General features: G+C 35.9%; 2 protein-coding genes across 2 annotated transcripts in view; one reads left to right on the top strand and one right to left on the bottom strand.

Moving 5' to 3' along the window:
* The window catches only part of LOC128171315 (potassium voltage-gated channel subfamily H member 7-like), a 55,742-nt gene extending 47,572 nt beyond the window's left edge, over positions 1 to 8,170 (bottom strand). The window contains exons 1-2 of the mRNA XM_052837080.1: positions 8,029 to 8,170; positions 5,894 to 5,968 (exon numbers count right to left, since the gene is read on the bottom strand). The gene's annotated coding sequence lies outside the window, so the exon portion shown is untranslated. The remainder of the gene's footprint in view (positions 1 to 5,893; positions 5,969 to 8,028) is intronic.
* A 996-nt stretch (positions 8,171 to 9,166) lies between these two features.
* LOC128171316 (uncharacterized) lies at positions 9,167 to 17,715 on the top strand. The gene is made up of 20 exons (XM_052837085.1): positions 9,167 to 9,302; positions 9,764 to 10,066; positions 10,207 to 10,386; positions 10,543 to 10,683; positions 10,780 to 10,836; positions 11,489 to 11,581; positions 11,673 to 11,711; positions 11,846 to 11,986; positions 12,721 to 12,852; positions 13,119 to 13,259; positions 13,451 to 13,603; positions 13,737 to 13,901; positions 14,744 to 14,857; positions 14,935 to 15,081; positions 15,345 to 15,518; positions 15,610 to 15,747; positions 15,927 to 15,986; positions 16,286 to 16,426; positions 16,846 to 17,226; positions 17,551 to 17,715. Exons 1-20 carry the CDS (start codon positions 9,236 to 9,238, stop codon positions 17,697 to 17,699), a joined length of 2,916 nt encoding a protein of 971 aa, XP_052693045.1. The 5' UTR covers positions 9,167 to 9,235; the 3' UTR covers positions 17,700 to 17,715.
* Positions 17,716 to 22,804: the final 5,089 nt, after the last annotated feature.

Genomic DNA, 22,804 nt, shown 5'->3' with positions numbered 1-22,804 from the left:
TACACTAAAGACTAATGAAGCTGGCTTGAATTGTTTGTGTATAACAGATCTTTGAGATTAATGAGGAGACTTCAGAACACGGCTTCAGACTCCGGCGTGTGCCAGCCTTACAGAGCGCCGCCATAGTTGTAGGACATAGATCTCAGTACAATCCCAATAAATGGCTTCTGAAGCCCTCGGTGCTGGAGGGTTCCGGCATTAAACGACTCTCATTTCCGGCCGTGTAATAGAAAACTCCTGAATGATGCTCCACAAAGAAATGATGTAGAAAAAATAGCGACATTGACTGGACACTACAGGATAATGGAGCATCGTCTTAAGAGTGTGGCTATTATGACATTACAAGAACGTTATTTTGGGTTTCTACAAAAATGTCAAACAAAAGCACACCAAAATATGTCGTCGTATTGCATCTAATTAAAGCGTTATTTCTACTTTCAGTGTTCAATTGTTTGGTGCCGTCTCACTTGATATATAACTATTTAGTTAGATATATGCACGTCCAACAAGTGTTTGACAATATGAAACATAACTACGTCGTACCCAAGCAATCTCATTTGATTTGACGATATGAACGTTATTTTGTATCACTAAACGCCATATGATCACTGATGTGTGGGGACAACCACGTCTCTGGAGACCACTGGTGATCACGTGTTCTGATTGTCACGAGGGGACTGGCTCGCCTGGGTCTTACTCGACTCATGATCAAGGGCTGTATCAGACATATTGTCTCAGGGAGTTGCATCACGTAATTTGATTATGCATTAAGGATTCCAGAAAAAAGAGAGATAAGTCGCCGAATGAGCAAAGAACTGCACTAATTGTCCCTCCCTGTCTCTGTAAATGCATATAAGGATACATTTATTCACGTGACTACAATGTAAAGTTTTCCGTTTTACCAATTGACAAGCATTGAATACTTTGTAATTACGGTATTTAAACTTGAATTAATTTACCTCTTCGAATAGAAGGGGTTTCAATAGATATACATTAATTGGATTTTTTTTAAATAACTAACCTCTCTGCAAGTTTGCATGAGATTTACCAAGAACTTCAGAAGTATATTTTGTTTTAAACCAGTTTTACATGTTTAGGTAAATAACCCATGTGGCCATTGATTTGATCAGATAAGTCCACTTCTTTACTATTCATGTTTCATATTGAACTTGATTTGTATCACGGAATTAAATCTTTCATCTCTGAATTATTTATTAAGTCTTAAAAACAGACAACAAAAATTAATACTTGGTACGTAATACGCGTCTCTTATCATAAATGTATATCATTTCCCACATTAAAATTTGTCAATCAAAATGATAACTTCTTTTTTGCTGGAACGATCACGAAATCTCGCTGTGGACATTGCTATTATTACAAGACAACTGATCAGCTCGCGACTTACTTAAATAAACATGTATATAAAATCCATTACTCACACAGAAAACAACACTTTTGGAATGAAGTTGAACAAATTTCTATTGTTCCTGACAATTGTGTACACGTGAAACAACACGAATCTAATTCACGTGCAATTCTTTTTTAAGAATTTTATCACCACGTATAACACAACATGCGGGGTGTATGCTATGTTGTACACGGGGTGTAGGCTTCCGAAGCAAGAAAACGGTGTCGAAGGTACGATATTTGTCCAATTAATTAACTAAAGGACTTATTTTGCCAAAAAGAGTATGATTACGGAAGAAAGCATGAATTACGGAATACAAAGACACGTTTTACTCCACTGTACATGTTCTAGTTTTCTCAAACACCTCAACACAATTCCGACAGTCAGGGTGAGTTTGACCCTGACGTACGTTAATGATCAAATATCTGGACAAAGGTTCCGTTTATCATCACTGTTTTGTTACTAACAATTACATACCATCAGTGTTTGATTATTCATAAATTTTCTGTGAATAAAACCAATCGAATACAGAAATATTTGCGAAAAAGTGATGTTGTACACGGGGTGTATACAATGTGTTGTACAAGGGGTGTATACAATCGGTTTTTATAACGAGTTAACGACATTCTAGAGTCTTGACATATCCTAAAAAGCAGTTCATATTCTTAAACAGATTACATATGTTGCTTTTATCATATTAATCATGTCTATCACTTCCATCATTGATATGATTGATCAATTAAAAATAGAAGGAGACGATATTATATATCACTATTTATAAACAAGCAATATATGGGTATGAATAAAGATTAAAACGTTCTATTTTACACCTTGTATTTTACTTTCTAATATTTATGTTTCAGATAACGTGATTACAAATTGTCTCAGAAAAAGAGAAGACTCTGGCTTAATAAACCAAAGCGCATATCTTTCAAAGCAACTATATATAAAAACAAATAATTATGAATTACTTACTGATTCACGGAACTTGCACTGCAATACACCCCCTTCTAGTAAAAAGCATCAGTGCACTCCTTCAAAAGTTCGAACTCCCAAAAGAAAGAAGGTTAGTTCATACACAAATAATGACCAAAATTCTCCAACAAACTTTCAGTCACCTTCTAATTTTCCTCACAATCAGTCCAAACACATTTCAGAAAGTGACTCTGATTTGTTCCGATGTTTCTTCGCAAAAATGCAAGAAAGTGAATATTGAACTGATTTTATAAAGTTCATAAAATGTGTTGTTGATTGATCTTTCCCATTAGACAATCTATCTTTTGTGCTTTTTATGGAAACTGTTCGTTTTTTGTACAACAAATACTTCAGAAATGAGGTATTCGGACACATCCAAACTAATTTAAAACTTTTGATCAAAAGATTTATCAATATACATTATTATACGTTCATGTTAAATACTGAAATCTTGTTGGTTTAGACGCAGTTGGTAATCCGTTCTATTACCCTCAGCGTTAGCAACACACTTGGCAACGGGTAACACAACGAATTGTTACATGCGCGTAAATTATGCGCGTACAGTTCGCCGTAGAATTTACTTCTTTTCTATCAATCGCAGCTTTTCAGGCCTTCCCGGAAAGCTCGGAAAAACACCTCGAATGTATTACCTAGGAGTCCATGACAACCCCCTTTTTATAAAACTTGATATAAATACAACACATTTTACGATCTGTTGAGATGTGTGTTATACTTCATTAAAGTCAACGATATACCCTAAAATATGAATATAAAAACACAGAAGCGACATACAAGGCTGTCTAGCCGATACTTGTTTTAATGGGAAGTCACTCCATTTTGTATAAAATTCTAACATCCGGTGATGTTAATACATTCGAGGTGTTTTTCCTTGCTTGCCGGAAAGGCCAATCGCGAGAAGTTGCGATTGGATTTCTATATAAAAGCAGCAAAATTTTCTTTAAAATAAAGACATTCAATATAATAAAATAAATAGTGCCTGTTTGGGAGGGTAACTGTGGAAATTGACACCCCTCGAAAACCATGGTCAACCTCCGCTTCGCGTCGGCTGACAATGGTTGTCTCGGAGGTTACACTCCCAAACAGGCACTATTTATATACTGTAGAAAGTATGTACCTACCGTGTGTTGTGCTAACCAAGCTCTATACATGATAATCTAGAATGATCCAAGACAATATAAAGAGCTACATTATCAAAATAGATAAGCATTAAACATTTTCCATTGATATTATGCACTAGTCTCTGCAAGAAAAACCGATTGTATACACCCCTTGTACAACACGTTGTATACACCCCGTGTACAACATCACTTTTCTGCAAATATTTCTGTATTCGATTGATTTTATTCACAGAAAATTTATGAATAATCAAACACTGATGGTATGTAATTGTTAGTAACAAAACAGTGATGATAAACGGAACCTTTGTCCAGATATTTGATCATTAACGTACGTCAGGGTCAAACTCACCCTGACTGTCGGAATTGTGTTGAGGTGTTTGAGAAAACTAGAACATGTACAGTGGAGTAAAACGTGTCTTTGTATTCCGTAATTCATGCTTTCTTCCGTAAGCATACTCTTTTTGGCAAAATAAGTCCTTTAGTTAATTAATTGGACAAATGTCGTACCTTCGACACCATTTTCTCGCTTCGGAAGCCTACACCCCGTGTACAACATAGCATACACCCCGCATGTTGTGTTATACGTGGTGTTTATGTAATTTCATTTTTTACTTCACGCAGTGCCCTTTACGTGAGGCACGATTCTCCTTGCAATGGAATTCTAACATAGCAATAAGTTTGTGGTATTACAGGTTTAACGAAGCAATAATTATTGCAAAGCCTTAAATTTGACGTAAGGTGGATATTTGAAACTTCAAAGCACCATGTTTTTCTGCATTGCCAACATGACTTTGAAAAATAGATTACTAGTAGTAGTAGAGTCCGCTCGAATCCTATTTTTCTTGTTTTATTCCAAAAGAATAGAAGAAAACTTCTGCATTATTATAGCATTGAATGATTTATTTTTGACGTCGTCATGTCAATAACTGCCGTCAGATGAGCAGACAAATTATCATAACGCGCTAAATGCTTATATCTACATTCCCTTACCGAAGAAATCAATTGTTTACTTAAATAAATCGATATAAAGTGCAGATCATGGAGGGAGTGAATTAGTAACAGCAAGAACAGCTGTTTTAAAACCGGTTTAAACTGGTTTTCACATAGACTGTTGAGATGAGATCGACGAGCATGAAAATATAATCCATGATAAATAACTCTTGAAAAGTTGCTTTTAACAATAAAGTCAACTTTTTTGTTAAATAATTATAAAACATGGTGTTTTGACAACATTAATGAAATGCATTTTTAACCGATAACATAGAAATCACTGTATGTAAATTACTCGTAAATTCATACGCAGTGAATAGGTGTTGCATTTAGAGGCATTTAAACATCACAGAATTCAATGGAAAAACACAGTAGAATGTAAATATTCAGAATTATTTCTTATAAAAAAAATGATTTTTAAAAATCAAATTGTCCTTCCAGATATACAGTTTTACGTATATATTTTTATATGTGGTAAAATACTGTATTTAAAAAATGGGAATCGAATAGCCGGTAAAAGACTTATCGCTGTATACAATTGTCTTATTATGCTAACATTATGCTGAATACAATAAAATGGCTTTGCCTTCATTCCGCAACTCTAAAAACTTTGAATTTCACATAAATACAAATAACTTTACCGTTTGTTTTTGGTTTAGGTTTTTTTTCGTAAGTTATGGATTTTATTTATATATAATTGTTTGAAGGAGGTTCAATTACATGTAAGACATGTGCCATAAATGAAATAATTGCTGTTGAATAAAAACCTAAACAGGAGATAATTAGATTAATATTTCAGACTTACTTAATTCTGAAGGATCACACTCGTCAATCATCGTTAGCGCGAACTGATGATTTCCCGAACATTGACTATATAAAGAAGATTAGTACACAGGCTTGTTAAAAAAATCGGCCGATGAGAAAACAAATTTTCCGGCCGGTTGCCATTTACGGATCTTCCCATTAAATTGTTTGCAAGCTTGGTTGCTTTGACAAATTTGCACGTGCTCGTCTCCCCTCCGTTGTCGTCTGCTTGAGCGACAAGACGTCACCCTTAAACTGATCCGTTCAATTAGATTCTAATTACTTTTTTTGGAAGCGAAGATTTAATACCCACTTTAATCCGAACTCTCGTCTATCTCACAGAGAGAGAGAGAGAGAGAGAGAGAGAGAGAGAGAGAGAGAGAGATTCTTCGTATGGCCATCGAATCCATGTAAATAACATTTATTATTGAATAGATATTCGCCTTGCAAAATCCCTGCTATAAGACTAGGAGATTGGAGAATTCATAGGTGTGTTCCCATCTGCCCAAGAAACTTACATCTAATGTATTTGACTAATGAACACGATAACAATTCAGTAACAAATCTCTTTGTTTACCTCCAAGAATGATGCCCATGCTTTAGTGGGATGTTTGGGGTTGGTATTCTCCTTTACTCATTTCTAATTTTCAATCTATAAAGTTAAAAATCATTACATGAAAAACTTTTGATTTTTTATTAAAAATAAGTATAGGGCAGAATTATACATTGGGATTAAATACAAATATTGATGGTTGCGATGCTGGGCGGAGAGTTCGTACTGTTTTTATAAGTTATTCTTATTCATTTTTTTTTCAAAATCATGTAACTTACTTTTTTCATTGTAAATTAAAATCCATTATTGTCTAGATCTCGAATTTGGATATTTTATTTGAAAGAAATCATACTTACAATAGATTAATAGGTCAGATTCATATGACTGGTCCTTATCAAAAACTTTATTTATACATGTACTTTTCCAGTTGTTTTTTTTTTATCATTTTATCGGAAGTCAAGTTATTTTTTGGCAATAATATATCTCCCAAACACGAAAAAAAAAAGAAATAATCATAGTGAAAAACAAAGATATTAGATCTGCTCTTTTTCATGTCGCATTGACAATTTTAATAACGTGTTTGTAGTATAGAATAATGCATATGGAGAAATCACGTACACTTTATTCATGAGCTAAATGCCACGTGACACTGTTCTCATTAATATTCATGTCTTCAAATTGTCTCCCCTAGGAATGAAAATTACATACCTTTTATGTATGAAATTTTAAAACTTTATTTTTTTTAGAATGAGAACATGTTTTGGGGCAATGCATAGATTATCTGTGTATGTTTTTGTCACCACAATCAGTGATTCACGCTTCAAATTCACTTTGAATTCCTCTCTATCAAACCATTATAGATAATCTAAAAATAGGACTATACCGGCTAAAATGAGTAAATTAATAAATAAACAGCTAAAAATATCAGCTTGAAACAGAATAGAATAATAACCTGAAAAATCTCATTCAATTCATAACGAAAATTCTTAAATAAAAATATGCAATATGCCAAATGATTCAATATAAAGCCTAAATGCCCTATAGTTGCAAGTCCGACAGCGTACTGAGAAAGTCTTGAAAAATGCTAAATTGAAAGTAAAAAGGAACCGACAAGACTTTTAAAATTTGAGTCAAGATTTCTGACACAACTAGTTTGCAATGTAAACTTTGTAAATATATGAGGAACTACTTTACCTATGTATGGCAAGTATTTTAAAAATAATTCCAAAATCCCTTCATGACGTCTTTCATCACTAAAACACACTTTATTCCTACAACGCCCCGCTTCGATTTTTCAGATTCAAAAGGAACCGCTCTCTCAATATCTAATGTAAACAAAACAAGCACATTCCGATCCCGGATGTAGTAAATGAGAGAACCAAATGAGGAGAAAATATTTCCGAAATACTTATTAATTAAAATTTGCGATTTTTCTCATTCCTTTCTATATATTCTATTGTACTGAAAATCGCCATTGTGATAACAATATGGCCGCTATGCAAATTAGTAAAATGTACACCATTTCTCCATATGGTGTGTTTAACGATATCCCAGAAATCAAAGATTTCTTTGTACATTCATTGCTTATCTTTTAGATAAAAAAACAACATTGGACTATTAGTACTCGGCGAATTTTCGAGGATTCTGTAGCAAAATTAATGTCTCAAGTTGTGAGGCTTTGCGAATCCCTATGTATCAAATAAGGATGTCATCATTCAAATAAGTCATATTTAATTTTCCCACAATAAAGATAAAACATTTTTTTTTGCCTGAGTTTCAGTTTGATTTTTGACAATAGAATTTTAGATTGTGTTTGGAATTGATAGTGCCACATTTATGTTGATACATCCAATTTAAATGTCAAAATTCTAATGTCAAAACATTCTCTATCAGTTTTGCTAACATTAACCTCTGGTTTCCATATACCTGTGTAAGACATTAATAACATTAATAACGTATATATCTACCATTATTGATGGTTCCATTGATATGCTAATATCAAGTACATTTGACAACTACAATAATCAGCAATTTACATATCTTTGAATCACTCGATCATCAATGATTGTGTTAAATTAATGTTATCATGATTTGAACTGTTAAATAAATTGATTTCAATTGTTATCAAGGTTCAAATTATGATAAAACAATGATCCTACCTTCCGCCAGGCGTCGTTGTTAGGGATCAGAGCAGTCCGTATAAGTCATTCATTCAAAATCGGATGTTTTATGTTATAAGTCACGTGACCGCTTGGCGTGAGAGACGGAGCACGTCTTGGATATCCGAGATCCAGTTACAGTAATTGTACGTTTGTTCAGGACTATGATCATAAAACATAAGTTATATATCTTGCCAGTAATCTTCTTGCATGGTCTGTAGCAAACGGTACAGTAATTGTGATTCTCCTTCGTTAAAGTGCAGTAATGATCGTGTAAGATGGCCGCAACATCGCATGAATAGTGTCCATTTTCAGACGTAAAATTGTCAGATTCCTTTTAACTTTCGTGACAAGCAAGATATGAATTTCAGAATGTCAAAAAGAAGCCTTCAATCTCAGTATGTTGGCAATTAGTGAGAGCACATCCGGGTCGTGAAGGGAGGCCGGAAACCAAGCAGAAGTGAAACGTCTTCTAATTAAGACAATTAAAGATACTGGGGTCTTAATGAGCAAAACTGGAACTGTCCATATCGAGCGAGGGATCCTGTACGATCAGCCTGATAAACATAAATACCTCCCTCTGCTTCCTTAAGTGTATCAGCACGAGTCTTTACGATACACATCAAGTAAAATAGACAACAACTGAAAAAGGATTAGACCTAAGATTTGTTGTATTACAATGTCTAGTGCAATGTGCGTCTGTGTGTGTGTGTGTGAGAGAGAGAGAGAGAGTTACAATGCTTGCTCCCTTCATATCTGCACGAAACTCCAAAGAAATCATGCTATTTAAATTGAAGCCAAACTGACGCTTTACTTCATCCAAAATATGGAAGCATTGGTTGTTCCTTCTTCGCAATGGACTGGTCAACAATAGTGATGGTTTACGTACTTTTACCCACTTTATTTTGATGATTGAAGAGAGAGAGAGAGAGAGAGAGAGAGAGAGAGAGAGAGAGAGAGAGAGAGAGAGAGAGAGAGAGAGAGAGAAAGAGCTGAATAATGACGCAATATCTGCCTATCTTAAACAGGTGCATGTCATTCGGCCCAACTCAGTTATCACCGGTTATCTTTGTCTTTTATCCTTTTTTGATTAGCATCACTTCCAGTAGAATTCTATCATAGTTTTGTTTATTGTGTGATGTCATCTTTTTAAATATTTATTCCACTTGAACTCCTTGTGTATGAGCGAATTTGAACAAATCTCAGTATGTTTTGGTGTTTTTACATATATTACATTTGTGTTGGATTTTTTAACGAATTCTCGCTTGCCACAGGTAGGATAAACATATATTGGTTGAAAATCAAAAGAAATTCATGTATAAATCAAAAACTGTATATCAAATATTTTTTCAAAATTCCGTATTGATCAAAAATTGAATTTTCGATCGGCGTCAGAGTTTTTCGTGCGATGTTGATTAGATTGTTACCTTTCCTGATCTGATTGTCAACAAGGATACATATTAATTCTTATTGATGTTGGGCTCTGAAATGATGTATACCTTTGAGACAACCAACGGTAGGCTATGCTTAAACGCTAATCTTTTAATCACAGTCGTAAGGATTCCTGTGTACTTCGTGGGTACATCGATTTGCCTTTGTGTTTGAAAACCATCAACATTTAATGAAGGATGCATTTTCTATAAAATACACAGACACATTCCTTTATTAATATGGAGAATTCCAGTCTAATAACATAAAGATTTATTATTTTGTTTTAATTGTTTGTTTTTGTTAGACTCAGGCAAGGACTCTGGACAAGATCCGCCGCCATTTGTGAATCCCTTCAATCATGGAAACTCACTGTTTGAGACTCCATACTCGGGCTCCATCAACGCCATGGGAAGCGGGGGAGGGGGATTCCTGCAGGGGGCTATGTCTATGAATGGCGGGGGAGGGAGGAACGGACTACCCTCAATGTACATGAAGGACGGCACGCTTCACATGGGTCACCAACAGCAGTGTCTGAAAAACATAGTCTGTCCAACATACTGCCACGAGACGGACAAAGATGGCTGCGAGACGTGCCCGTGCGGACCAGGTGAGTATGACAGCAGTGGATTTTTTGTGTAACATAATCTCCAGTATATTACCTCATTTAACTTAAAAGAATCGCCTGTATTGAAAAGACTTTTGCAAATTTCTACAATTGATATAATACATGTACATGCATTTGAGCAGCTAATGGAATGTTACCTCCGGGCTACACGGAGCAGCATCAGAAGAAGAAGCCAGAGGAGGACGTGAAGAAGGACAGTCAGTGTCTGCACACCCTGATCTGTATGTTGTCGTGTAAGGACGGGTACCAGCTGGGCAAGAAGGGCGGGGACGGCTGTCAGACCTGTAAATGTCTCAAGAAAGGTGAAACAGACAATATACATGTAGTTCATACATCAATGATATAGTCAATGTCATTACATTATCCCATAATTACATCTATTTAATTTACTAGTGTTCCCAAAAAAATCTTTTTGTATGTTTTCTCGTTAACAATGATATTATCTAAAATATTTACAGATGACGAGAAGAACAAAAATAACACAAGTCACACAGGACAAAAAGGACAGGAGACGCTGAACAATAAAAACAAAACTCAGAACACCGCGGGCGGATCCAATGCACAGGGACCGTTTGGTGGCGCTGCAGGGAGCGAATCAGGTTATAACAGATGTAAACCGAATATTTAACGTAAAAAAAAGTGCAAATTACACCATGAAAACACTCTGCAGATTGTACATATCTATTATGTTCCAGGATCCGGATTCAATCCGATGTTTCCCGGGACCGGAATGGGATCGGCATCGGCAAGCGGTAAGTGTACGTGTGTATGGGTGGTTTATGAAAGCAATGATAAAATGATGTCATTGCCATGCACACAAACTTCCTCGAAGTGACAGAATGTCTCATTAATCTAGTTATTTTTTTTTTATATCCATCCTCTCTCTCTCTCTCTCTCTCTCTCTCTCTCTCTCTCTCTCTCTCTCTCTCTCTCTCTCTCTCTTGAGACACACATTTGTATTCTACTTTATTATTGTCGTTTGAATTACAAACCTTTCATTACACAGAGCGTAAACGTTTTGCTCCTTTAAATACCATTAAAAAGATTATACAAATAAGTTGAGACTTGACTGACAATCTTGTCACCGTTACGAAATCTCGGTAAAATCCAATTCCTCTTCCCCGGCTCTCTGACATGGAGCTTCGCTTTGACTGATCGCTTGCTCGGACAGAAACCATTAAATTGAAGAATCCGCTATCTTTCCTAACTCTTAATAATCTCATTATGAAAAATTTAAGTCATATTAAAAAGATTAACGAATTTCTGAACGCCGAAAATTCATTTTCGCGTAATAAGGTATCAATCTGTGGAACAGATCCATTTATTTTCTTTATATAAATCTCGTAATATAAGCTGTCTGTATAATGAGCACGCGGCGCTCACTGTTTCTTTCTGTTGGTATAGGTGCTGGAATGCCGAGCCCGTTTGGCGGCGGCGCTTCCGGTGGGATGGCGATGAGTCCGTTCGGGCTGGCGGCAGGTGGCGACAGGACGCCGGGTAAAATCTTTGATCTGGTGAGATTTAGAAACACGTGACAATGTCGTTACTATCACAATTTCTATGTAGGTTTAACCTTATATTTATACAGGAAAAGACTGCTTTGGACCAGAATGCTCAGCGAAAAATGGTATCAGTTTACACAAAGTTTTTTTTATATATATCTGTCGTGCCTGTTCCTAGTTATAGAACTTTGCTGTTTGGGCGAAAAATGTGGTTCTCTTTTATCAGGTAATTGGACATTACATTTTTCTGATCTTTAAGGTATGAAATTATTGGGCGGGACGAGGCCGTCAAAAGACACCTGTCCCTCTACTTCCCTGTGTATCAAAACCTGTAAACACGACCTGAAACTAGGGCCCAAAGGTTCCGATGGCTGTCCCTCATGCGCTTGCGTGAAATCAGGTAATTGCATTAGACAAATATTTCAATTGTTTTTCTCGAAAATCAAAAATCAGAAAAAGTGAAACAAAAAAACCCACAAAGCCAAAAACAAAAACACACCACTCTCACGGAGCATAAATCAACAGTGGGGTCAGAGTGAGAAGGACGAAGAAATTCACAAGATAATCCGGAGTAGTGGTTACATGCATAGATACATCTTTTATTATCAGATCTTTTATTTTGACGCTGAATAAAACAAGAGTGATTTATTTATTTATTTCCATTCGATTCTATAAAAGATATTTTGAGTTTAGTTCTATTCAGTGTTTTATTATTCTCTTGTCAGAGCATTTTCCCCTCTTTGTGTTTAAGTACCGATTGTGCTAGTCGCACATTTTCAGGCACGTAGCACCGTTCTTAAAATTGTGTGTATGTGTGTGTGGGGGGGGGGGGGGGGGGGGTAGCCTTAGCAAGAAAAATCTTGACAAGAAAGAAAGAAAAAGAAGGAAATTATAAAAATCCTAATTCTTGGGGGGAGGGGCGGGGAGCATTTCTTAAGCTTAAATTTCATTGTTGATTTCCTTATTTTTCACTTTCATTTCTTACTTGCTTCCAAAAAAGGTTTGGGCGGAGGGGGGGGGGGCAAACCCATGATAATTCATTTCTATATATATGTAAATTTAAGAAAAATTTCTTCAGCGAGTGGGGCCTAACCCCTTTCCCCCCTCGATGCTAAGTGCATTTTCCTCTTTTAGAATCGAGTACAACAGCAGTACCAAGCCAGAAAACATGTGATGAACTGCTAAAATGCATGATGGGATGTCAAGACGGATACAAAATCGGCTCCGTGGATACTTCCGGTTGTCCTGTTTGTTCGTGCAAATCAAGTGCGTTCTCTCTGTGTCTCTTCTGCAAGAAAAAAACAACAGCAAAAACAAAACAAAAAACAATTTATTGTTGTCTCTTTCAGTTATATTTATAGATAAATTTCAAAGTTTAAGCATACTATAAAGGCTTAAAATTTAACGATTTTAAGCACAAATGAGTTTACTATTATATTAAAATATTGTTGTGCAAAGAAAGATAAATTTTGATACAATGATGACTTTAACAAGAACAGTTTAAATGCATTAACATGCCTGTGTTTCTGTAGGTCCCGCCCCTATCACAACACCTGCTTCTATGTCCTCTTGCCGGGAGATAATGGAACTTTGTGTCCAAAATTGTCGCTATGGTTACCAGCTTATTCCCTCCTCTAAGGTGGGAGAGTGCACCAGCTGCTTGTGTCAACCAGGTATTGATCATATACATGATCTGATAAGGACAATGACAGATAACAAAAATATGATAGTTATTTTAAATTGACCAGAGTTCTTTTTAGTGCTAAGCTATTCAAAACATTATCATGCTCAAAACAGAATCAACAAAACACGGACTGATATTGTCTTCATGTCGGGGTCATCGGCACACTCTCGAATATTTCAGCTCCCACAATGCCAATGCCAACAACATCGAAAGTGACTGCCCACCATACATCTTGTCAGGATGGCGTCGTCAGTTGTATGACAAGTTGTCGCTATGGTTACTTCCTGAAGGCTTCAGAAAATGGCGGCTGTCCCCGCTGCCATTGTCTCCCACGTAAGGAGTCAAAGTTTGATTGATACTCAGTAAATATTTTAAATCATGAGTTTATTTGTATTGATATACAAGTATGTTTAACATATATTTGAAGGCATATTTGTTTACTTTTCCAACCTGTCTATTTCTTAAGCCCGGCGGAAGATCGAAAGCTCGGCAGTTGTAACAAGTAAGCCTAACGTATACAATATCCTAAAGAATTGCCCAGGAGCTGTACATTGTATGCTAAATTGTAAAACTGGATACGTTCTTCGAACTGGCTCTGGAAGTGAATGTCCTCAGTGTACCTGTCAAGCAGGTTAGTATCTGCTTTGGTCCTGTTCTTAACTAAGATACCTGTAATGTTTTTAAGCATTGTAATACTTTGTTTTCTTTGTTTCTGAACAGATTGCACTACAACACATATGTTTTGTAATTTATTTATATACTATGTTGTATAACGCTTGTTTGTAGTTGCTCCACATACTACCGGTATTTTGTATTACGTTGATCCACATACTTTATTGTGTTTGCGTCGTAGTTGCTCATTATGCTTATTCTATAAGGTGTGTTTGTAGTTGCTCTACATACTATATTGTGTTATGTGTGTTTTGTAGTTGTTCAACATACTATTTTGTGTTATGTGTGTTTTGTAGTTGCTCCACATACCATATTGTGTTATGTTTGCGTCGTGGTTGCTCATCATGCTTTATTCTATAAGGTGTGTTTGTAGTTGCTCTACATACTATATTGTATCAAGTGTGTTTTGTAGTTGTTCCACATACTTTATTGTGTTATGTGTGTTTTGTTGTTGCTCTACATACTATTTTGTGTTATGTGTGTTTTGTAGTTGCTCCACATACCATATTGTGTTATGTGTGTTTTGTAGTTCCTCTACATACCATATTATGTTTTGTGTTTTTTGTAGTTGCTCCACATACCATGTTGTATTATGTGTTTTTGTAGTTGCTTCACATACCATATTGTATTATGTGTGTTTTGTAGTTGCTCCACATACCATATTGTATCATGTGTGTTTTGTAGTTGCTCCACATAATTTATTGTATCATGTGTGTTTTGTAATTGCTCCATATACCATATTGTATCATGTGTGTTTTGTAGTTGCTTCACATACTTGATTGTTTTATGTTTGTTTTGTAGTTGCCGTGCAGCCTCTGAGATGTACCTCTGCTCTGTTCTGTCATCGGGGTTGTGTTCTTGGTTACAAACATGGCGACCATGGTTGTCCTTCATGCTCCTGTATCAGTCCCTCAGGTACTACAAGCAAGGGATTTTGAAAAATATTGTTTTAATATTTTTAGCACACAATTTACACATTTCTTACGTTATAGAGATAGGAGTGACGTCACACACTGCCATTTTTATCACATCATCAGTTCGCTGTAATGCCCATTTTTCCTGCTCCAAGCACTGTGATTTTGGTTACAGAAGCGGAGATAATTCCTGTCCGACCTGCCAGTGCTTGATTCCGATTAAAGGTAAGATGGCATATTCAGAAAGAGTTTCAAAAATGATCATCAATATTGTTTTTAATTGCAGAGCTGAAGCTCCATGGGAAGTTAGAGTTGACGGATCATCTACCTGAATTTCTCCTGTAGCTACAGCTCTGTAGCTATATTGTTTTTACTATTGTAGGGATCCCAAAAAGTCTTTTTTTATTTCTTGAAAGATGTTAGCGCAAAAATTTTCTTGATATTGGTGTATATATTAATTAAACAGTTCATGGTTCAATCTAATTTAGTCTCAACTTCCCAGCATGGGTGTACAGGTGTGGGATGCCACCAAACGATCGGTACTTCCGGTACAGTAGGACACGTGATATCAACGCACCAATCAGGTTCTCAGGCTGTCCCTATGAAAACTCCTCATCACCCAGTACCCCTGGTCCAGATCACCCATGTCAGTGGGTCACACGGTACGATATCATGATGGAGGTCCATTATCCGCCATTGGTTTAATTATAATCTTCATAAAATCCTCTTCATCCTACACTGTCTGTTTAACAGGAGAGGTCGGTTCATACAACACTATCTCCATGTTGATGAAGTACTGTACAAACGTAGCTCACTGCGTCAACAGCTGTCACGGCGGCTTCTCCTTGACGGGTTCCGAGGCCGGCAGATGTCCAGCCTGCACCTGCACAAGTGTGTTGAGGGGTTTTTTTTAATCAGTCATTGTGGTTTTTTCTTCATGTTCCCTGTACTATTTTAATAACTCGTGGCGATTGGTATCCACCCTTGTTGATAAAGTACCTGTTAATTTGCATAATGAAACTTTAAAACAAATAGTATACTACTTTCTTGATCATATTCATTTATTTCAGGAACATCGCAACCAACGGGATTCAAAGTACCGCATATATTGTCGGTCACGGGTATGCCAGGTAATGCTAAAACCATACCTTACATGTATATCTCGCATGCTCTGCTGTTATATCTTATACTATATAAGGCTTTAGTATGCATAACTCTGTAAGTCCAGATATTTCCTTTTAGAATCATCAATTAAACAAAGTAGACTTCGAAAATATTTTACTAACTGACTTTTTTGCACAAATTTAGAAAATTAATTTTCGAATTTACCTATGCGTCTTTGGGACTATTTTCTATTTTGTTTTTTGTTTTTGCAAGATAGAGAAGGACGATAAATGTTCGGTCACATGTTTGTATTGAATTTAAACAGTTCAACATCACAGTCACCAGGATATACATAGGATGTGTCCCGAGACGTTCCGATGTGGAGAAATGTGTGCTGATGGATTTACATTGAAAAACGAGCCCGGGAATCCCTGCCCATCGTGTAACTGTATCACGGGACATATAAGTAAATCCTCTGTCATATTGTTTGGTTAATTCCTAGATTTGTTAAATATGAATTTATAGATTATGAACTGATATTTTTGTAAATATGTGCTTTTTTCATTACGATGAATACAAATAGTCATTTCGGTTTCTTATATCTTAAAATATTTCAACATTTCTTAACATATAGCATCTAGACGAGTTTATTAAAGGCTAAAACATGAATGAGAAAATATCAAACATTTTAGGAAAACCTTTCTGTGAATTATGTTTATGCATAAATGTTTTTCAAGCATGAACTATAACCCAAAAATGTCCATACTATATAATGACAAAAATGTATGTCACTGACGATATCGTCTAAAACATTTGCCGTGTACGTAATTTTTCATTATTAACTTACAAGTGTTTTTCCATGCTCTTACAATTCTTTTTTGACAGAAGTTACTGCATCTCCTCAGACAATCCATCCTATTCAGACAGGAAGTCACGTGATGGTTGATACGGGGGCTACAGCTGGGAACGTCCCAATGGGGATTGCCGGTGGTGGGTCTAGTTCGCTCCCTCTAAAAGCACCTAGTCCTTCCTTGACAGTACCCGGAATTGTCCCCAGTGTAAACATAGCCGCACCTCCATCATCTGGTGTCATCGGTTCGGGAAGTCAAGGCGTTCCTTCCGGTTCCGCGGTTCACTTTAACATATTGCAAGGACCGGGTGGGGAAAATATAGGCGGTCCCCAGGTGGCTGCTGGTCATGCGCTGTTGTTACATTCCAATAACTGTGTCGGTCCCGCATGCTCAGCGAAAAATGGATTTCATAAAAGTAAGTCTATGTAGGAAGCATGGCGGGAATCGTTTGAATCATCGCCGTTAGATTTGAACTACATACTAGGCGGATGGAATTACAGAATCATGATGGTGCATGTATAATTTAGTCCCCATTAGCCATGCAGTTCATCTGTTGAGTATATACATACTTTTGATTTGCATTTGATTTGAATATTTTACTGTATACATGTTATTTACTTCACGTTTTATCGAATGCTCCAAAATTTATTAGAATACAATCTCTTGTTTACTAAATCAGAGAAGCACTATTGATAAAAATAAAATGATTGATTATATCGGCGTTTTCTATACTTTGTAGATCACGTGGTGACGTCATCAGTGAAACAGACCCCGCCCAATCGGTGTGCTCGAATAATTCACTGTGTGCTCACGTGTCACTCTGGGTACAAACTGACGGACAAGGACGAGGGCGGGTGCCCTGGGTGTGATTGTTTACCCAGTAAATAAAGGCTACTTAATTATTTACACGAATTACATGTGTATTTTCTTAACTAGTATTTTCTTGAGAATTGAAAATGACGTTAGGGTTTCATTTCAGCTTAAATTCGTTACAGCATTTGAAAAGGGGAATCTGTAAAGGTGTTGTTTTTGTTTTGCCTTGTGTTGAGTTCAACTGTACGGTTATTTGCTGATAGGTGTGTGATATTGTAAGAGAAATCAACAAAAAGTAATGGAAACGGGAATCTGGAACAGACTTTGTTCCGAGAAAAATTGATGTCCTTCTTTCTATGGTCAACTCAAAAACTGGACGCTCAAAGAATAATACAAGAGGTCCATGTGCCACATCGCTCACCTGAGCAACAAAAGGCATAATAAAATCAGCTTAATTGAGTCAAAGTACAAAATATCTGGACAATGTGGTTTAATATAATTAGATCTTGTATAAATAAAAATCCACCCACCCCCACCCCCACCCCCACTCCTCTGGAAATTTTTATGTTTAAAATCAAGTCCCTTTTCTAACAGGATGATTTTATAGTCATATCACGTTGTTGAGTATTGCAGTTCTCAAAAAAGATGCTGAACAATTATTTATAAACGCCGTTTCACTGAAACGGGATATAAACCTACATCAAACTCTGGGGCTCGTTTCATAAAGAGGCCTAATTTTAATAGTCTAGTCCGAGGACTTGCACCGAAACTTAGTCGGGCGTATTTTGCATTTCATAAAGCGACGTAATTAGAGGCGTAAACTTTAGGCTATAGCTATGACTTTAGTCCTTGACAACGCAGCACTGCACATGCATAAAGTTGTTTCTATAACAACATAATATGCATATGGGTGTATGCTGCATATGAAAATATGATCAAGTTTAGAGGAATAAGCATTTGCAATAATTTTCACTTAGAATATTTAGATTTGATAAATTATTGTTTCAGTAAGTACAAAGATGCACGCAAAAGTACTTAACCAAGGTTGAAATTTTCAAATAATATTCATTTTCCTTCAACAATTTACCAAACAAAAAGCATATAATATCAAAATTAAATTATACAAATTGATAAAACATTCGACGGAAACCAATAAACTATTTAATAAATCATTTATTTCTGATACTGTCAGAAAATGGAATGCCATGTCTTAATACAAGGGAGGCAACTCGTATTAAAATGTTTTTTAAAAAGTTTATACAATGATACGGTAAAGCCTCAGAAACATCTTTCATTTGGAAAAAGATTTTTAAACATAACTCATACACGTTTGAGACTAATAGAATCATTCATTTTTACGAGTGTGGGATAGTGAAATTCCACCGAGGGGACAAGATTCACTGTCTAGGACGAGGCTTTGCCGAGTCCTAGACCGTGAATCTTGGCCCCGAGGTATTAAAGAAAAACACAATGCCTAGACTAGAGCTAAAAGTTCACATATAACTAACATTTAGTAGAGGTAACAAGATATCTTATTTTTCTGTGGAGGTAAGCAAAAAAAAAAAAAAAATGAAAAATACCAGCTAAACTGTTGACAGCTGTATCGTGATACATGTACATGTTGTTTCACATGACTAACTCCTGGGCTGCACCAAGATCGTAGCAGCTAGCCTAGCCGTCAGGTCGTTGCAATCTAAGTCTATATATATTGAACGGACCGCTAGGTCGAAGATTTGAAGTTGGAAAGACTACTTACATCGACATAATTTGTTAATTTCAAGTGGAAAATGACATGTTAGAATTCATTATAACTTAAGGGACAAACAAAATATCACTAAATAAATAGATTTTATATTTGATACGAATATCTAAGTAGCGGCTAGGCTAGCTGTTTAACTACGTAGCCCTAAGTAGCAGCTACGATCTTGAACGCAGCCCAGGTCTAAAACAAAAAAATGAATGGTTGTCCAGTCTGGGAGCTATACATATGATATATAGACCTGCAGTCATGCATGAACAATTCGCAATATGTATATGTATCATATTAGATACATGCGCGGATCTAGAGGGGGGTTAGGGGGTCCAGGCTCCCCCCTGTAAAATTCAAATTTCTTTAAATTACATATAAAATTAACAAAAATATGTCTCGGACCCCCCCCCCCCCCCGGGCACACTGAAATATCCGTCGGACCCCCCCCCCCCCCGGGAAAAAATTTCTGGATCCGCGCATGAGGTAGCTTGCGATACTCTGGCCCAGGCAGAATCTTGGTGAATAAAATAAAGTTTACGTTGCAAAGAATTTCTCCTGTTTAATGACAAAATTCGCAAAGGCTACTGAAAGAATTCATACTCTTTAAATATTAATTCCCTTTCCAATCAGCCAAAGATGGCGGCCAAGGGACAAAACTCAAGTATTTCAACTATTATTGAGTTATCAAAAAAGATTCATTACTGAGATCAAAAGACAATACAAGCCCTCCTTTCAATAAGATGTTTTAATATCCTTACCTTTAACTGGACAGTTGACGAATTTTAAAAAGGGATGCCTTTGAGCAAATACTGGCGTCTACCCCTTGACCGCGTTCTGAATCTTCATCTTATCACGTGACTTCTCATATGGTGCGAAAAAAAAACACGTATGCTTCGGTACGGGTATGTGAACGATCAAATTAAAAAATGTTAGAAGACGCATGAACTTGTAGGTATTTTATCAAAGAGTTTATGATTATTACCTTCAGATACCCGTGTTGCGTTTTGTTTTATTTTATTAATAACACCGCTTGTGTTAACCAGCGGGTGGGGGGTGGGGTGGAGGGGGGGGGGGGGGGGGTCTTGCGCCCATTTATAAAGCCTATTTGTGGGGGGGGGGGGGGGCATGCTACATCTTTTTTCTCTGCATGATGTAGGTGTCTCATCTGTTTTTCATAAAATTTCACCCCGCAGCAAATTATATGGGCAATATTTACAAATATTTATTATTTCTATCACAGTAATATAACCATTTGTAATCTAATCTAGAGGAATCAGTTATACAAAATAATCAAATTATACCACGTAAGAATTAAAACGTACTTTTTATCAAATATGCGGTCTGTGCTCAAAGTCCAATCACAGACCAAATTAATGTTAGGTCATTTGACCTCTATGCAAGATCCTAAATTTGGCTTTCATTGATAATGTGTTTGGTGCACATACATGTATAGTTTTTTTAAATGAGTTTAAAACTGTATGTGGATAAAAAATGACTCCGCAAAGGACAAAAATGTTTTATAATAATTCAGTATATATATAGACATAAATATTTGAAAATGATAACTATTAATTAATTAAATAATATTAATGACAAAGTATAGATAGATATTACGAATCATATTTGTTTATTTTATTTTTTTTTAAATTAAAGGTAAGTCTTTTAAGCCATTCCTCCTCTGCTCAACGAGCTATATGCCGTGTGCGAAAAAGAACGAGGCTTTCCGTACTGCGTCTGGTGTTACTGTTCTGAACGCTAACCCCAATAGTATATGGTATAATGGTAATACCACACACAGCATTGAGAGCTGTAACCCCGTTAACTTTTTTGTCGGTTCAGAGCTTTAACCTTGTTCGTATCAGGTGTTAAAACCATGCACTTTGTCTAACGATGTTTTATGCCAAGTTTCGTTAAAACTAGCCTTATGGTTCTGGAGATGTTGAAAATGTTAAAAGTTTACAGACAGACGGAAAGACGGACGACAGACAAAATATGATCAGAATAGCTCACTTGAACTTTTTAGCTCAGCTGAGCTAAAAATTAAAGTCTATCTCTTTATTATCTGTTTCGTCGCTCTTTAATTCCATCATTCGATTAATTAACTACGGCTATTCATCAATCGGATTCAAATAAAATTGATAAAGTACAAAAATTCTGCATTGATAATTAAGCATTGAATCATTATTTTTTGAAAGATGTGGTCTCATAACTGCAACGGTGTGTGCATACAAATTGAATAACGCGCGCTAGCGCGTTATGAAAATTTGTTTGCACACACCGTTGCAGTTATGAGACCACATCTTTCAAAAAATAATGATTGAAAATTTGTTTGCACACACCGTTGCAGTTATGAGACCACATCTTTCAAAAAATAATGATTCAATGTTTATATTTACGTTTTGTCATATTTATTTCCTTTCCGCAAATATTATTTCTTTTTAAAAATTTCTGTCTTATTCAATGAGTAATGCGCAATTGACGGAAGAGCCACTGGAATAGCCGTATTATGCTGACAAAAATAGTTCACAGAGTTTTAAATTATGACTACAGAATTTTTACTTTTCTATGTAATTTTATGAATTTACTTTTGGTATACTAAGAAATTAATCAATTGCATTCATTAGGTTGTTAAAAAATATTTACACCAATGAAATGTCAAACAGTGTAAGTATAATATTAGGCCGTGATCCGGTTTGAAATCGCGAAGAGAGTCAGTCACGTTTTCCGAGAAATACTAAAGGAAGACTAAATGTATTAATACGCTCCAGGTTTGGTGATTGGGTCTTCTGTGTTATGCGTAAATATCACTAAAATCAACCAATGCTATTTAATAGGGGGAAAGAAAGTGGATGTAAATATAGATTCATGTTCCATATTGTCTTTTCCTTACCTTCTACTCGATGGCCTTAAGATAATATATGTGCGCTATACAGAACCATCGCAAAATAGTAGATAAAGAGTTATCAGCAAAAACAACATTCCACGTCATTACCTGCTTAATTTGTTAAATATTGTCACTTTAGAAATAAAAGATTTTCTTTGAAATACTGTAAATATGTTAGCTATTTTATTTTTAAATGTCTTTAAGTTGCGATAAAACAATGACATGCATTCTTCATTGGTTCGTGGTTTAAAAGTTTGCGGCAATACAGATTAAAATATACTACGCATCAGCAATGCTCGCTACCTTCATACCTTGCTGCAGCATTGTAACTCTACGGGATACAGACAGTTCAATTCATACAAAAACTATTCATAAGTTGTGCACACAAAATTGCGGTTTTTTTTTACTTATTAAACTTATCTAGAAATATATTCTTTATATATTCTTATACTAAAAAAATCCTTCGATATTTTACAACTGATTTACGATTTGCTTGCCTCGAACGTTTTCCTAAGCAACCTACAGCTAACCAACCTTGTAAAGTGA

This window comes from Crassostrea angulata, chromosome 2, assembly GCF_025612915.1.
Source record: "Crassostrea angulata isolate pt1a10 chromosome 2, ASM2561291v2, whole genome shotgun sequence".
NCBI classification, from domain to species: Eukaryota; Metazoa; Mollusca; class Bivalvia; order Ostreida; family Ostreidae; genus Magallana; species Magallana angulata.
This window is presented reverse-complemented; position numbering and strand designations above follow the sequence as displayed.

Excerpts from the sequence above, each read along its gene's own strand:
- LOC128171316 (XM_052837085.1), top strand. The coding sequence starts at position 9,236 with ATGTTTTGGTGTTTTTACATATATTACATTTGTGTTGGATTTTTTAAC. Across the intron at positions 15,748-15,926 it reads TCCAGCCTGCACCTGCACAA|GAACATCGCAACCAACGGGA; the intron begins GTGTGTTGAGGG and ends CATTTATTTCAG. Across the intron at positions 16,427-16,845 it reads CTGTATCACGGGACATATAA|AAGTTACTGCATCTCCTCAG; the intron begins GTAAATCCTCTG and ends CTTTTTTGACAG.